The following is a 14,477-nucleotide window of genomic DNA, read 5'->3' as shown; positions in this document are numbered from 1 at the left end:
TTTCTGGACAAGCCATCCCGGGGCTAGGAAGCAGGCGCTGGGAAACACCCCATAAAATCTGGGTGCAATGCTATTTACCTTGTGATTTGGGAGCCCAATGGCCACATTTCCATGTCTGACTGAGCCCTCCCATACACATCATACGGCATAAATGGAGAAAAATGTGCAGCGTGATGTAAACACAGGGTGGATGAGGAGCCCAGCTTGTAATGAGAGATGAGATAGTGGACAACAAGCCCAGTCCATTTTAATGTAGGACTAACGCAAAAGAAAGTACTTCGGGTTAATGTATCAAATCAGACTAGTTTCCTTACAAGTCCCACCTAGAAGAAAATAGTGTGTTTGTTGGCCACAGAAGATACTAGTTCTGCAGAAGCTGTTTACTCTGTCAAAAGTATTCTAATGGAAAGTCCCACGGTTGCTTTATATTCAAGCAGGATTACTCAAGTGTTGTCTTTATTCTGTGTTAGTTTTTTGACAATAATTTTCATTGAACTTTAATAGCAGGTGGCAATAATAATCATTTTGGGGGTTTTGTAATTATTAAGGGAGGACTGGCTGCGGAGGGATGAGGAGAAGTGGGGGGAACAGACCAGTTACTTCTATCATAACTATTGACAAAATCTAAAATGACACATGATCTTCATAAATGACAGAAGAAGGCAAAGTCCACAGACGTTTCCAGCAGCACTTAGAAATCCAAAAGAGACAAAACTCTTCTCTGTGCTCCTGCCTGTACAAATTGCCTGCGGGGTGTTTCAAGAGAGAGCTGGAATGTCTTTTTCAAACTGTTCACACTCTGCTGCCTGCATTCAAGAGATGTGCTTTAAACAGACATGAAAAAGAAAAAAGCACACGCTCTGAATCAGGTTGAGATTTTATTCCACGAGGATGAAATACCTACACGGTGAGCTTTGGAAAGTTAATTTTGGATCAGTCTATCTTAGAAGTGGTAGCTTTTTGCTTCTTAAAACAGTGGGGGAGGTTCAGCCATCTATTCCAACTGCATTAGGACTGGTAAACCTGGCACAGTGTCTATATTATGCAGCAAATTAGTTGCTGAAGTTAGTAGTTTAAAAAATACAGGATAAACCTATAGTTGGTTTTTATTGATATAAAGAAAGTCAAAGCAGACCAATGGGTAGGAGTCAAAGCTGCAACAAAACCAGCAAAAATACTGCATACATTTTTCCAGCTATGACAAGTTTTAAGGGATAAACTCAAAATGTGTGTGTATGTAGTATACAAAGTTTTAAAGACACAGAGCTCAGTGTGTCAGTTGTGGAAGCCAAGTCATCATTAGAACTGCACAGTTTTGGCAGGCGCTTAGAAGCTGTGCTAGCATATATCACTAGTAATGGGGCCACAGTTGGGGTAGTGGGGAAGTTTGATAAGAGTTCTGTCTTTATGAGTTCGCAGTTATATTGCCAGCCTGAATACCACTGGATGTACTCAAATGATGCACAATCTTGAGTCACACTTTGAACTATACATCCCTGACCAGTAGACATTCCCAGCTGTGGGAAGGGACCAGCGGTACTGCTCTGTGTTCACCATATTGTTTGTCTGTTTTAATCTAAGAAGAGCCACCTTAATTTACCTACGGCAAAAAGGATCTCTGACACTTGGTGACAGCCCCTGGTGGGGTACGTAACACGTACAATGGCTGACGCATTAGCCAGTACAGCCTAAGAACCATCTGTGGATTTACAAAGATGCCAGGGACTTAATTGTGCATAAACCTTCAAAAGATGAAAAGCTGAAAGAATGCTTTATACAAACTAAAATGTTTGCTGAAGACAGAATCAGGGAGAAAATTACAGCTCATCTAAATCAGAAGTGTCGTAAATCCCAAGGATACCGACACAGCCACAGGAGGCAAATCTTGTTCTGGCAAGTCCCTAAATGTGGATATATCAGGGACACAGAACAAGTAAGGGGCGCAGAGAAAGAAAAGCTGGTTATTCTGTGTTTCCCTGCACAGAAGCGTTTAATTTTGCAGTGTGGTGAATTCAGTACTGAGTTTTGAAAGACACTTACATGAAAATCCAGTAGCCCAGAACAGTGCACCAACAGAGCATGTCGCCCGATTCAGGATGGTCTGGGTAGTTCTGGCAGCATGCAGCACCCCATCCTCCTCCTCATCATCATCCTCTTAGCTCCAGCCATACGGGCCCTACAGGGGCCATTTAGGGCTTCGTGGGTGCCGCAGAGTTGCCTGACGCAGGGGACAGACAGGGTCTTGTAGGGATCCATGGCAGAATGATGGCAGCACTAAATCATAAGTACAATTAAAGCCTTATTTTCTTAACAGGGTGTTATGATGAGTGTAGAACAGAATTTATGATTAGAATGGCACAGGATTTCTACAAGCAGAATCAATGTAGTACAATCTATAAGTAGCATAATACAGAATTTATAATACAACTTAACTTATGACTTCTAATCACCTGGACCCTGTGCAGATTGCATCAGATCTTAATACATGGTTTGCTGTATCAATATATCAATCATAATCTAGACTCAAATCATATGAAAGAATGCAAGTGGCTCCGTCCATCCTCAGAGGGAGCAGAAGACAGTGGGGGTGTCCCTGGCCGCCGGGGCTCCCAGCTCTCACTGTCTAGCAGCAGCTCCAGTCCAGGTCCCCCTCTTAGGACTTGTAACTGGTTTGATTTTACAGACAGTGCTCTGGGTGCTGTCACACTTCCCTCTTCTGTGAGGTGGTCATCACCACCACCTTGGTGGGCCCAGTGCCTGGGCCCAAGGCTGGCAAGGAAGGGAGTAACTGGGCTGGCACCCAGGAGCCTTGAGGTCGATAGGGAGGGGAAGAAGAAATCTTGTTTGTCTATTTGGTTCACAGGATCTTCAGGGCCTGATGATGAAGGAAAGAGAATGAATACGCGACCTGCTCAGTCACAAAGAACAGCTGCTTGCCTTACAGAATGGCATTAGTTATGCCAGCCATGTGAGCAGGGGTTGGGAGCGGGGGGTACCAGTCACACGCACCTTTGCAGGACACCAGGAGAAGTATCTCCTCTTAGTGTCTGTGCAGACAAGTTACTTTCCTGTCCACAAAATTGGTGCTGCTGCTTTACCACACCTCCTAAAAGACCGTTCTGTAGATGGACATTTATTCTGATCTTGTGCTAGTGTTACCTTTATTGATGCCCAATGTACGCTGGTATTAGTGAAGCATGATCCAGCTCATGAGGTAGTTAGGAGTTCGACCTCTTTTCACATACAGTTTTTATATGTTGCATATTTTGTAATTGTATGCTGCTCATGGAATTAATGTGTTCATATTTTCTAAACACTTGCTGGAAATAAATACTCTGACATCTTTCAGCAAGTTTATTTCGGATCGAGAAAGCAGAAGAAGTCTCACAAACAGCCACCTGGAGAAGAAGAAATGTGATGAATATGTAAGTCTCTCTTGCTCTTCTTTTCCCTGTCAAAACAAACTGTATGTTGTGTATATGACGGGCCTTTAGACACGGTTTTCAAAAGTGCTGGACACACACAATTATAACTGAAGTTCAGGTTCCAGTAGGAACTGCCTGTGCTCAGGACTTTAAAAAAAAACAACCAAAAAAAAAAAAGCATTTTGGTCGAGTTGACGCAAGGGAATCCCTCTGGCCTGTGTTAAGCAGGAAGACCTTACAATGTATGAATCATGTGCCTAAGGTGTTTCACAGGTGTAGCAAAAGATGGGGTTTAAAACTGGAAGTGTAGTATGAGTTATGTATTGCTGATACTGTTCTGTCAGCTTACAGAATCTACAGGACTGCGATCAGAGTGTAGCTGTGACAGGGTTCAGTGACATTTTTTCCTCTTTCAAACCAGTTTTTATTAAGCCATTTCCATAGCAGTAGTTACTCATATCCGATATATCACCAAACGTGGAGTTTGAAGCATAGATGCATTTCCCTGCTCCATTCCAAGCTGTCACTGACATGTCTGTCTTTGCTTCTCCAGATCCCAGGAACTACTTCGCTGGGGATGTCCGTCTTCAACCTCAGCAATGCAATTATGGGCAGTGGGATTTTGGGCCTCGCTTTTGCCTTAGCCAACACAGGAATTCTCCTTTTCTTGTGAGTATTCATGTGGTGAATAGCTGATCTCTGTGCAGTTTCACTGCATTTAAAGAACGCGTGCACTGCCAGCAAACAGAGGGATTTATAGTCCATCTGTAATCAAGTACAGCATTCAAGCCTGAAAATGTTAGCTACAAGTTTCAGACATTTTTTTTCCATCAAATTTTTTGGGGAGAAAATCCATGACTTCTAATGCTAGCAAATTAAGTCCATGTTATTTACTACAGACCTGAGCCTAGCCAGGGATTTTTCCTGTAGTCCACAAGCTACACGTATATCGGAAATACTCAGTAGTAATAGCTGCAGTGGGATAGTACCTAGTGCTTCCTTGTGTCACAGGATCTCCAGAGCTTTCATCAAAGCATGGTGCAATAACTACTTTTTTCTTTTTTTTTAAGCAAGAAAAAGAATATTTATATTCCTTTATATGTTACATATAATATTTTCATCTCACTCCCACAGTTTCATCAGTTTCTTATGTGAGAGTCCTTGAGAGCCAACATAAATACAGCCAAGATTTTAGTATAAAAAGAGTTGAGGTAGAATACGTAACTCCAGCAAAAAAAGCACTTTGTAAAGGAGAATTTTATAGTTTAAAAATGAAATGGTGCCAGTGAATGAGTAAGGCACAGTGTTATTCTGTGTTATTCTGGATCGCAGTATGAGACATTTCATTGTGAAAAGTGATTGTTAAGAAATCAATTGGGAATTGTGTGCAGATTTCAATGATAAATGTTCATTCAGGAAGAAATATAATGATTTACAATCTTTGAGAACTGTTCAACATGGTTATTGAGTTTACAGATTACTCTAGAGAGGTGTCGTTTCTTGAATGTCAAACCTAAAAATCTAGAACTTTCGTTATTTCTTAGGTTTTGGGGAAATACAGAATATGAGCCTTGTATATAGCAGAGTGGATGGCCAGAGTGGTACATATAGCCATCTGCTCTGGGGTTTTGTGCCAGAATAGCTACATCCATGCTGCTAGCTTACAATTTGCTGTGCTTGGGTAAAATCTAGGAATAATCCGAGGAGTTAATCCATTTACATTAAGAATGTACAAAGTCCCCGAATTGTGTTGTCACGAAGCTAAGCTATAAAGTAGCTGGGCTCTAATTTAGGTCTCTCTTATGCAGAGTGACTGTGGTTTTTTTGCTGCTTTTTTTACACAGCAGTCTAACCTATATGTGATATCCACCCATGCTCTGACAAGCACACCTCCAAGGGCACAGACTTGTGATTGCAAAAACTGCTGTAACGAGAAAAAAAAAAGGTTACCTCTCTCCAGCCTTGTTACTTCTTCTGTGATGATAGATGATCAGCCAAGGGGCACCCTCAGTTTCTCCTGACCACTTTAGTTTTCTGTAATCTCGTCCTCTTCTTTCAGCAGTTTTTCATGAGAGTTAAGTGAAATTTGAAATGTGTTTGCTCTAAAGGATGTAAAAAGCCAATTTCTTTGAAGTGAAGTGAAGTAAACACCAGAGAAACTTCTAAGAACTTGTGATGGCCTGAGTAGCGAGCATGTAGATCTGTACCACCACACTGTACAAAAAAATGCCAAACCTGAATGTAGAGATTCTATACAGTCAATAACATCACTACTCTCTACAGAATTAAGTGTGTGTATTTAAAAGCAGATAATTGGTTTTGTTAGCTTTATAGATCGGTTGGCCTGGAGATAGCCCAGCCTGCTGAGATCAAAGATAAGGAAGCTAGCAGGGCCTAACTAGCCAGGCTAGCAGAACTTTCCCCTTTGAAGCCTGGAGATAAGGGATCCTAACGTGGTGTGTGCAGTTATCCTGAAAGTTGAAGAGCTTTAAGCATTCTTTTATCATGGAATAACCTCAGAGTTAAACCTAGTCCATTAGTGTTAGATTTTTTTCTCACATTCTCATTCACTGCATTTTTCCCATAAATGTAAAGTTCTGCTGTTGCTATCGCAGGTAGATCTTGGAACCATTTCTGCTTTTCAAGTGATTAAAGATAAGAGGCTGAGCAATACTTTCATTGCTTTTTGCACATAAGAAAGCACTTAAATTCATTGCTCTTGAGTAGCACATTTCTGGAAAGTTTCTAGGTTGCTTTATCCAGTTTTGGCATGCATCAACCCTGAAAAGTAAAAGGCAGAGGCAGAAAAATTAAAGGAGCATTTCCAGTGCTAACGAAGCAGATCCAGCCCGATTTCTACTCACAGCTCCTCTCACAACTTTTAGACTGCTGAAGTGTGGACTGCCATACACAACTGGATCAGTTCAGAACCTATATTTGTGGCATAAGACATTGAAAATAAACATGTCAATGAGTATATACTCTCACATCCTATTTGCATAATTTAGTGCCGTAGCAAAATATCATGCTTTCTAGGCAAATAGCTGAGGTGGGAAGTCAGAAGAATTTAATCCCAGTATTGTTGATTACTACAACCTAGACCAAAGAAGAGCATCCTTTACTGTATGCAAAAGCTGAGAAAACCTTGCTGCAGAAAGATGCCACAAAAAGCTTGGAAAGTTCAGAGGTAGGCCAGGCCACCTAGGGATGGCAGGAGCACTTGTTGCTGCCTGTGGTTTCATGCTGGAGAGCGAGGACCAGAGTGATGGATTACGTTGCAGAGATACGGGCCGGCAAGGTGCCTCAGCCTGCTTTTAGCCTGGCACTGCACGTGATCTGAAAAACCCTGCTGAGCCACGGGGGCTTCTGGGAGGCCATATGGTGGCAAACCCCATGCTCTGCCATACTCTTCTGCACCCCATACCTTATGAGGGTTCAGAGCTATTCTGTGCAATAAGGCAGGTTCTTCTGCCTCACGGGTCTTCAGGCCCCAAAGCCTGGGAATCCACAGAGGGCTGGGGACAGCCCATGTTTCAGATGAACTGGTAATATGGCAGCTGGGAGCAAACAGCAGTGGCACTGCAGGAACAGGTTGTTCTTCCCAGCACTGGATCAGTCCCCTGCCCTAAACTGTTGGAGGGAGGTGACTTTTGCACATGCTGGTTGCTTGCATAGCTGCCAGGACTTCTTTAAAAGCAGACAAAGTTAAAAGTAGGGGAGTGCTTATGGGACAGCAGCACAAGCTCCCTGCTTCTGTTTTGTATTTGTGCAGAGCAAGTGACATGGGCATTTTCATTCCTTTCCAAGGGGTGGTTCTGGCGTGAATATCCCTGTCCATACCAGAGTCCTAACACAAACAAGTTTTTCATACAGCACTAATGAAAATGCCAAGTGTCTCTGCAAGAACCCTATGGGGAACTAAGGACAACAGATCAGCGAAATACCTGGCTGCTTGGGAGTGTTATTTTTACTGCAATGGCTCTGTGAGCTCAGTGCCTGAAAAAGGGGAGCTTTTAATATTGAAATAGACTTGATGCTGGCCTGCGGAGCCGGAGCCATTTGGGGCTGGGAGTGAGTCAGCCCAGCAGCTGAGAACCAGGGGCTGTGAGTACCAAGCCTGCAGGCAGACAGGGGCAGAACAGCTCTGCAGGGAACATGGACAGGAGCAGGGCTTAGCAAATCTGTATAAAATGGAGCAGAGTGACCTCAGCTAGTACAATCTCCCTTCCCTTCTCATGGAGAAACACCCTTTGGGCTGTACAAACAATGTGTTGTTATTGTCAACCATCATTGTTTGTTGGCAAAAGAACAGTTCCTCCTATCACCTCTTTATGTTTCTCCCTGTTCCTCTGGCCCCAGGAAACTTGTGGGTCATTATTTGGTGCTAAAGTATTTCCAGTCTAAAATAATTAAAAAAAAGAGGGGGAGGGGGGGGAAGCTTCTCATGCTGTCCTATGTATTCCTATGGCAAAGATGTGTTGCTGCCTATCTATGGCAGCAGCTTGCTTTCTGTTAAATTTTAGGCTTGTTTTTCTCGGTGTCCTGAGGGTTGTTGTCATAATAAAGAGAGGAATTGCCAACAGATTGCCTGAATGCTCTTCACACACATTATGAAAACATCATCAGGTCTTTGTGTGTCAGAGTGTTGGAGGGGAAGGCACACATGGTGCTTGGCTTAAAGACAGAGAGTAATGAGCAAATGTGGTTTTATGCACTTAGCCCCCAGCACTGACTAATTATCATTTGTGCCAGCAAGTTCCCTGCGCAAACAGTTTGGTCATTACTTCCTGCAATTCTTCTATGTGAAGTCAAATTATGGATCACAGCAGACCAGAAGTGGCATCAGTGAGGGAACACCAGTCTCCACCTGGACAAAGCATAAGCCTTCGGTCTCTGCCTTTATTCCCAAGGGAAGCCAGTCGAGCCTTGACTTCCCTCCTCTCCCCCTCCCTGGGCACTGGGAGGAACATAAAAAGCCATTTGGGCACCCCTTCGGTAGCATATGAAACATGTCCTGGGAAAAGATGCTTCCATTTGATAGGGAAGTCCTTAAATAGAGGACTTCGAGATTTTTACTCTGCTTCCAGAACAAAAGCTTTAGAGTGGGTAGTGAGGGACATACCTCGGTTATCTCTGTTCTGATTAAACCTTAATTCCTATCTGATAAGACATCTTTATTCTTGCTTCTTTCAGTGTGGGGAGGTGTAACTCACAGGCTGTGCTCTGCAGCGCTGCCAAGTTTTACTTGGTTGAATCCCTCTGCATGCAGGGGTTACTACCTCCATGGCGGTGTGGTGGAACTGCAAACAGAATAAGACTCAAGCATTTCTAGGGCTTTTTGTGTTGTCAGAAGAGTAAAAAAATTATCTCAGAGTCAACATGAATGTAACCTGACATGAAATATTGAAATGTTAGAGCTCAGCTTTTACAGTAAGCTTCATTTTCCATTCTTTTGTAGGCTGCTTTTGGTTTCAGTGACACTGCTGTCTATTTATTCAATATATCTCCTGTTGGTGTGTTCAAAGGAAACAGGTAATTTTAAGATGTTATTATACCATTTCAGTAGACTTGTAAAGAACAAGAGGTGAAAAGTGCTCAAATAAGGCCAGGTGCTCTGTGTAAGGCAGAGTTTCTATCACATTTCTGGCACAATAGAAAGACCTAACACATTTTGGGTCAGAAGTCCAGAATTAACAAGAATTTATGATGTGGCAATGGAGAACAGCATCTGACCATCACTATAAAGAGAAAAACTTAGAACAAAAAGTAAATTCTACTACCATGAAATGTTGTTTTTGTGAGCTAGAGGGAACAGCTCGTATAGTTTCTTTGCATTACAAAACCAATTGCAAAAAAAATATAATGAATCTTTGTCTGTGGTGAAGCTTACCTGGAAATAGTTTGACCTTAATGGTTAGTGTGAAATTCCTGATAGCCTTTGTGGTATAGTAGTACATTGCCTAGAAGAAAATAAAAGGGAACAGTTTCTCCACAGAGGGAAGTGTATTTGTAAGCAAAATATATTCTAAACACAGAAATGAGAAGTTACCTACAGTGTTAAATGTCACCGTGCTCTGAAGTCCAAGAGTCTCTTTCCTTGGGTAACAATCTCTGAAGCCAGAGTCTGGAAATTATCTGTGCACAAGAACACTAATATTTTAATATGTAATTGGACACACAAGAGTTACGGTTACAGCATGTATAATGGCAGCAACTGCCTATTTAAATTAGGTATGTATGCCTAATTGTGGACACATTTGTGCTTTGTTAGTTCCCAAAAATCTACACCTTGGTTTCTATGCTGCTGGTACCTTTAAGCACAAACTTACTGTTTATACAAGCTTCAAAGCAGAAATGTCAGCTATAAGGAAATACAGAGAAAACCAAACAATGGGATGCATTTAAAAAATCATCTGTACAGTGTTACATCTGCAGTATTTCTCTTTCTGTTCTCATGCATCTCACCATCTTCACAATGCCCAGTCTTTTTCTCAGCCCAAATCACAGCCAAGGAAAAAAAATTACCAGAGACAAACCAATTAATAGAGGAGTTTCTCAAGCTTGACAGATGTTTAAAAAGAAGGTTTTGTTATCATTTATACCTTTCCCTGCTTTTACCAAAAACATTCCAGACTGAGAATTCACAAGTTAAGGCTTCGTGATTAGAAATTGTAAATCATCTTGTGAACTATTGGCTGCCCTCATTTGGATCATTTAGTCAATCAAAATAAGTGAAATTGCAGAATCATGGTACTGTGTCTGCTGTCGCTAGGCTGCCAGTGCTGACTTGTGGATCCTGCTGTACCGAGTTTTGTCTGAAGAGGAGGCTTTCTACATCATTCTCACTGCAGGCTCAAACCTAATATACCAGGATAGGGATGCCACAACTTAACATGTCACTAGGGGTATAGACAGACTCATTAAAGGGGTGTAACAGCCTCATTAAGAGCTCCAATTTCAAAACTGACAGCCAGTGATAACATTTATAGACGTCAAGAAGACATTCCTACATGTTTCAGCCCTAGTAATTAAAAGAGAGCTCTCTATTTACTTGCAAAGGGCAGATATGGCTGCGCAAATGGGTGGTTAGCTGAAGAGGAATTTGAGTCAACAGCTTTCGCTGGCTTATTTGTTACCTTTTCCTTTGTTTCTTTTCACGCAGGCTGTATGGTGTATGAAAAGCTGGGTGAGCAGGTCTTCGGTACCCCAGGGAAAATGATTGTCTTTGGATCCACATCTCTCCAGAACGTTGGAGGTAAAGGAGATGAGGGGTATAGAAAAACAAAACCCAGGAACATCTTAATAATGTTATGGCTACCAACTAGTTAGGTTCCTCCTTCTCTCAGTGACATCTTCATGTTCTTTAATACAGCTGTGGCTAACACATTGCACACAGCCCTTTAAGGATGCTGTATTACTGAATGATCAGTAGTGTACAGTCGGTTACAGTTCGGGGTCTTTTATCATCTGATGCTAATGCGGGAAAAGATTCAGGATGCTTCTCTGTACTTGTTCCATAAAATATCTTACCCATTTTCTGAACTTTCTTCTTCTTTCAGCAATGTTGAGCTATCTCTTCATAGTCAAAAATGAGCTGCCTTCTGCCATAAAGTTTCTCATGGGAAAAGAAGAATCTTTTTCGTAAGTTAATGTTGGTGATTAGATTACAGAATTTAACATTGTGTAGATAAGTTTAAACATATGTTTACAAAAGCTCTTAAGTATTGGATACTTTTTAGGTTTGTCAAAGTAGTTTTTCACAGGAATATTTCAGGAGGTTAATAAAAACCAAGACAACTTTGAGAAGAAAAAGAGGATGGATAGGAAACAAAAGGTTAAGTCATCAGTAGTCTCTCTCTGCACACCAGATTTTCATGAAGGACTGTGATTTTTGCAAACCTCTTACAGCATCCAGTCTTTTACAGTGTTAGGCAACATTTGAAGATACTGGGAACAATGCAAGTTTAAGATACTATGTATGTCCCTGTGTTCTTAGCATCTTACAGGATTTTGCCCCTGAAGCACTGTCTGTATGTATGAAATTCTTCAATACTAGCATATGACGATGGCAGACTATTATACTTGGATTTCTGCCACTTACCACTCCTTGACAATTGCCAGGTTTTAAATCAAGAGGTATTTCTTTATAGTGGTAAAAATCCTTTGCACTGGGTTATGTGGTGTGCTGTAGTGCACAAGAAGAAGGTAGAGAACCCGTTCCTCAGGCTTTCATACTAAATTGGACTGAGCAGTGGAAATGCGTCATGTGGAACACCACTAAACTAATGCTGTGCCTTCTCCCCTTTCTTGCTTTCCAGCAGGTTTCAAAGCACTTTGCTATAAGAAGAGAGACAGCCTTGGGCTGGCTAGTGTGTGCCATCCCGCAGGAGCCTGGTTTGCTGCTTCAGGCACGTGCCTGGGTGGTTTAGCAAACAAATTGTCGTGCCCCCCTCCTGCCCCACTGTGCCCTTTGCCTGATCTTTCCTTGTCCTGGCAGGGTGGCTTATATCACGTTACGGTGGGTGTTCTGCCTCTCAGTCCCACTCACTGATCTCCACAGTAGCACGATATTTTGTCTAGTGACTACGAAAACCTGCCATACCTGAGTCAGAGCAATGCCGTGCTGTAAGGGCTGGATACTTAATGAGTCTACAAAGTTTAGATGTAGCCCCCATCTCTACTTTTGTAGGAGCTTGTAGGGTAAGAAGACCAAAGATAGTTCTGTAACTGCAGGAGTCAAAGAGGATGACTGAGTGTGAGGAAAACCAGAGAGGGTTTAAGGTGTGCTCATGGTGGGTTTCTTTTGATGTTTTATACAGGGCATGGTACGTGGATGGGCGTATCCTTGTTGTCACAGTGACGTTTGGTATAATCCTCCCTTTATGTCTCCTTAAGAACTTAGGTAAGATACATATGCCATTGTGGGAACAAACTAAAGGAGCCCAGACATCATGTCATTGACAGCCACACTGGCAACTCAACTATAATTTAAAAAATGGGATCTCACTGTAATCTAAGCAGCCTCCCTGGTCCGGGAATAAGCTGTGTTCTGAGCATCTTGGAACAAATAAACCTAAATTGTCACAGAGGTTGAACTCAGTATAAACCAGCTTCATCCATACAACTGTGGATATTGATTTTAAAAACTATAGTTAAGAGTGTCCATTTCATAAGGTAATTCTATCTTATATGTAGCCTGTAAAAATAATTTCACAAATTGTAGCATTACCTTTTCGATTGGCATTGAAAGTTTTAGTGATGAGATTAATTGGAGGTATTGAAGTAAGATTGTATTTTCAAATGTGTCTGAGTCCACAGAGACACCAGTAAGTAGGTGCACGATGTATTTTTTAAAACCGCATAAGAAGTTTTGACACCAAAGTCCTATTCAGATCTTCCTTTTGAGAAGATAACCCGTACTCATCTGACGTGGCTCATATTGGGCAATCTGGGTCACATTCTGATTGCAATTGCACATTTTCAGATTTGTTTTAATTATCACAGTCCCTTTCAAAGGAAAATTAGTTAAACTGCCATAACAGTGACCCTTGGGAAGTCAAACCAGTCAGAGCAAAGCTCAAGTCTGTCTGAAAGCTGGGAGGCTTGTGATGTGAGAGACTCCTGCACCAACAGAACATGTTTTTGTCCTGCCCAGAAGCTCACAATACATATTAAATACATTAAACTTTTCATGAAGCAGCAAAAAGTAAAATTCAAGATATGGCTAATAAAATTTTGTATGAGATTTCCTTTTAATTTCTTTCAGGGTATCTTGGCTATACCAGTGGATTTTCATTAAGCTGCATGGTATTTTTCCTGGTAGTGGTAAGTTCAGCTTGCTTTCTTTGTTGGATGAGAGTCCCTTGATAGGATATTCGCTAATTCTCTGATGTTTGAGTTTTCGTTTGATTTTATTATTATTGTTATTATTATTATTGTTATTATTAACAACTAGCTGTCTTCCACTCTTATTCTAGGTTATTTACAAGAAGTTTCAAATTCCCTGTGGCGGATCGGAGCTAAATGCAACATCATCTATCCTATCAAATAGCTCAGCACATGAACATATGTGTAAGCCAAAGTATGTTATCTTTAATTCCAAGGTATGTTTCTTTTTATAATACTTATTTTTAATTCACATAATATATGCACCTACACCCCGTGTTCTTAATCCAGTCAGCACCATGTAGGGCCTGATTCTCCATGCTTCCACTCATGCTCCAATGGTGAATGCACAGTGGGTCTCCTTGCCCAGTCTTATGGAGATGCCACGTTGAATTGTAGCTTTTCACGGTCTTGCTCTGCCCCATTTGTAGATGTACTAAGGCTGTGAGCCCAGGCTACCACCAGACAACTAATGCTTTCTTTGGGAGTGTTTTTCTTTCCACTGCTTCTTACTATCTGTGCTGCAACTGCACCTTTAGGCTGTAGTTCAGCAGAGGCTGAGTAAGCCATTCCTGCATTCAAAGCCCAGAAGTAATCCCTCTGTCCTTCTGCACACAAACCACTTCTTTGTGACAGGGTATGTGTTTTATGTAGCCATACAGTGACCTGGATTGCAAAAAGGATACAGTTGAAAGCTAATCCAGCAAAAATTTGATTGCCTTTCAGCTGGATGCTTTCCTCCATCGCCACACAGCTGCAGGAAAAGTTGTGCCAAGAGAATGAGAAAGAGCAACTGGGCTATAGCTGTGGGAGCAGGAGAGTCGCTCCTGTCATCTGTGCTGGGGTGCAGGGCTTGTTCAACAGCACCTTGTGCGGCAGGGCAGGGTCCTCAGGGTGTTGCAGTCGCATTCATAGGGAATGCACATGGATATATAGCATATGCATGCAAAAATTATATCTTTTTAAATTCATCCTACCAGCTTCAGTGAAGAATTCAATCTGAGCACTTTTCTTTAGTTTAGGGTAGCCATCAGCCCAGATCCAGTGTGACGGACCAAGAACTAGTTAACTTGGTGTGCAATAGCAGCTTAGGTGTACGTATATATTAGATAATGTTGAAGGGCAGTCTTCTCCTACAGTGTCAGCATTTGTCTGAGAGTCAATGGA

At 41.8% G+C, this 14,477-nt stretch overlaps 1 protein-coding gene across 4 annotated transcripts in view; it reads left to right on the top strand.

The window, feature by feature from the left end:
* SLC38A1 (solute carrier family 38 member 1) overlaps nt 1–14,477 on the top strand; it is a 40,478-nt gene that overhangs the window by 13,415 nt on the left and 12,586 nt on the right. For all 4 annotated transcript variants that reach the window (XR_013928972.1, XM_080392567.1, XM_080392568.1 and 1 more), the window contains 8 exons: nt 3,350–3,425; nt 3,979–4,094; nt 8,884–8,957; nt 10,588–10,680; nt 10,985–11,066; nt 12,245–12,327; nt 13,192–13,250; nt 13,403–13,528. Coding sequence is in view for 3 of the 4 variants with exons in the window: in XM_080392567.1 (XP_080248693.1) it covers nt 3,350–3,425; nt 3,979–4,094; nt 8,884–8,957; nt 10,588–10,680; nt 10,985–11,066; nt 12,245–12,327; nt 13,192–13,250; nt 13,403–13,528 (709 nt within the window). In the remaining variant the exon portion in view is untranslated. The remainder of the gene's footprint in view (nt 1–3,349; nt 3,426–3,978; nt 4,095–8,883; nt 8,958–10,587; nt 10,681–10,984; nt 11,067–12,244; nt 12,328–13,191; nt 13,251–13,402; nt 13,529–14,477) is intronic.

This window comes from Falco punctatus (genome assembly GCF_963210335.1).
Source record: "Falco punctatus genome assembly, chromosome: 6".
Lineage (NCBI taxonomy): Eukaryota > Metazoa > Chordata > Aves > Falconiformes > Falconidae > Falco > Falco punctatus.
This window is presented reverse-complemented; position numbering and strand designations above follow the sequence as displayed.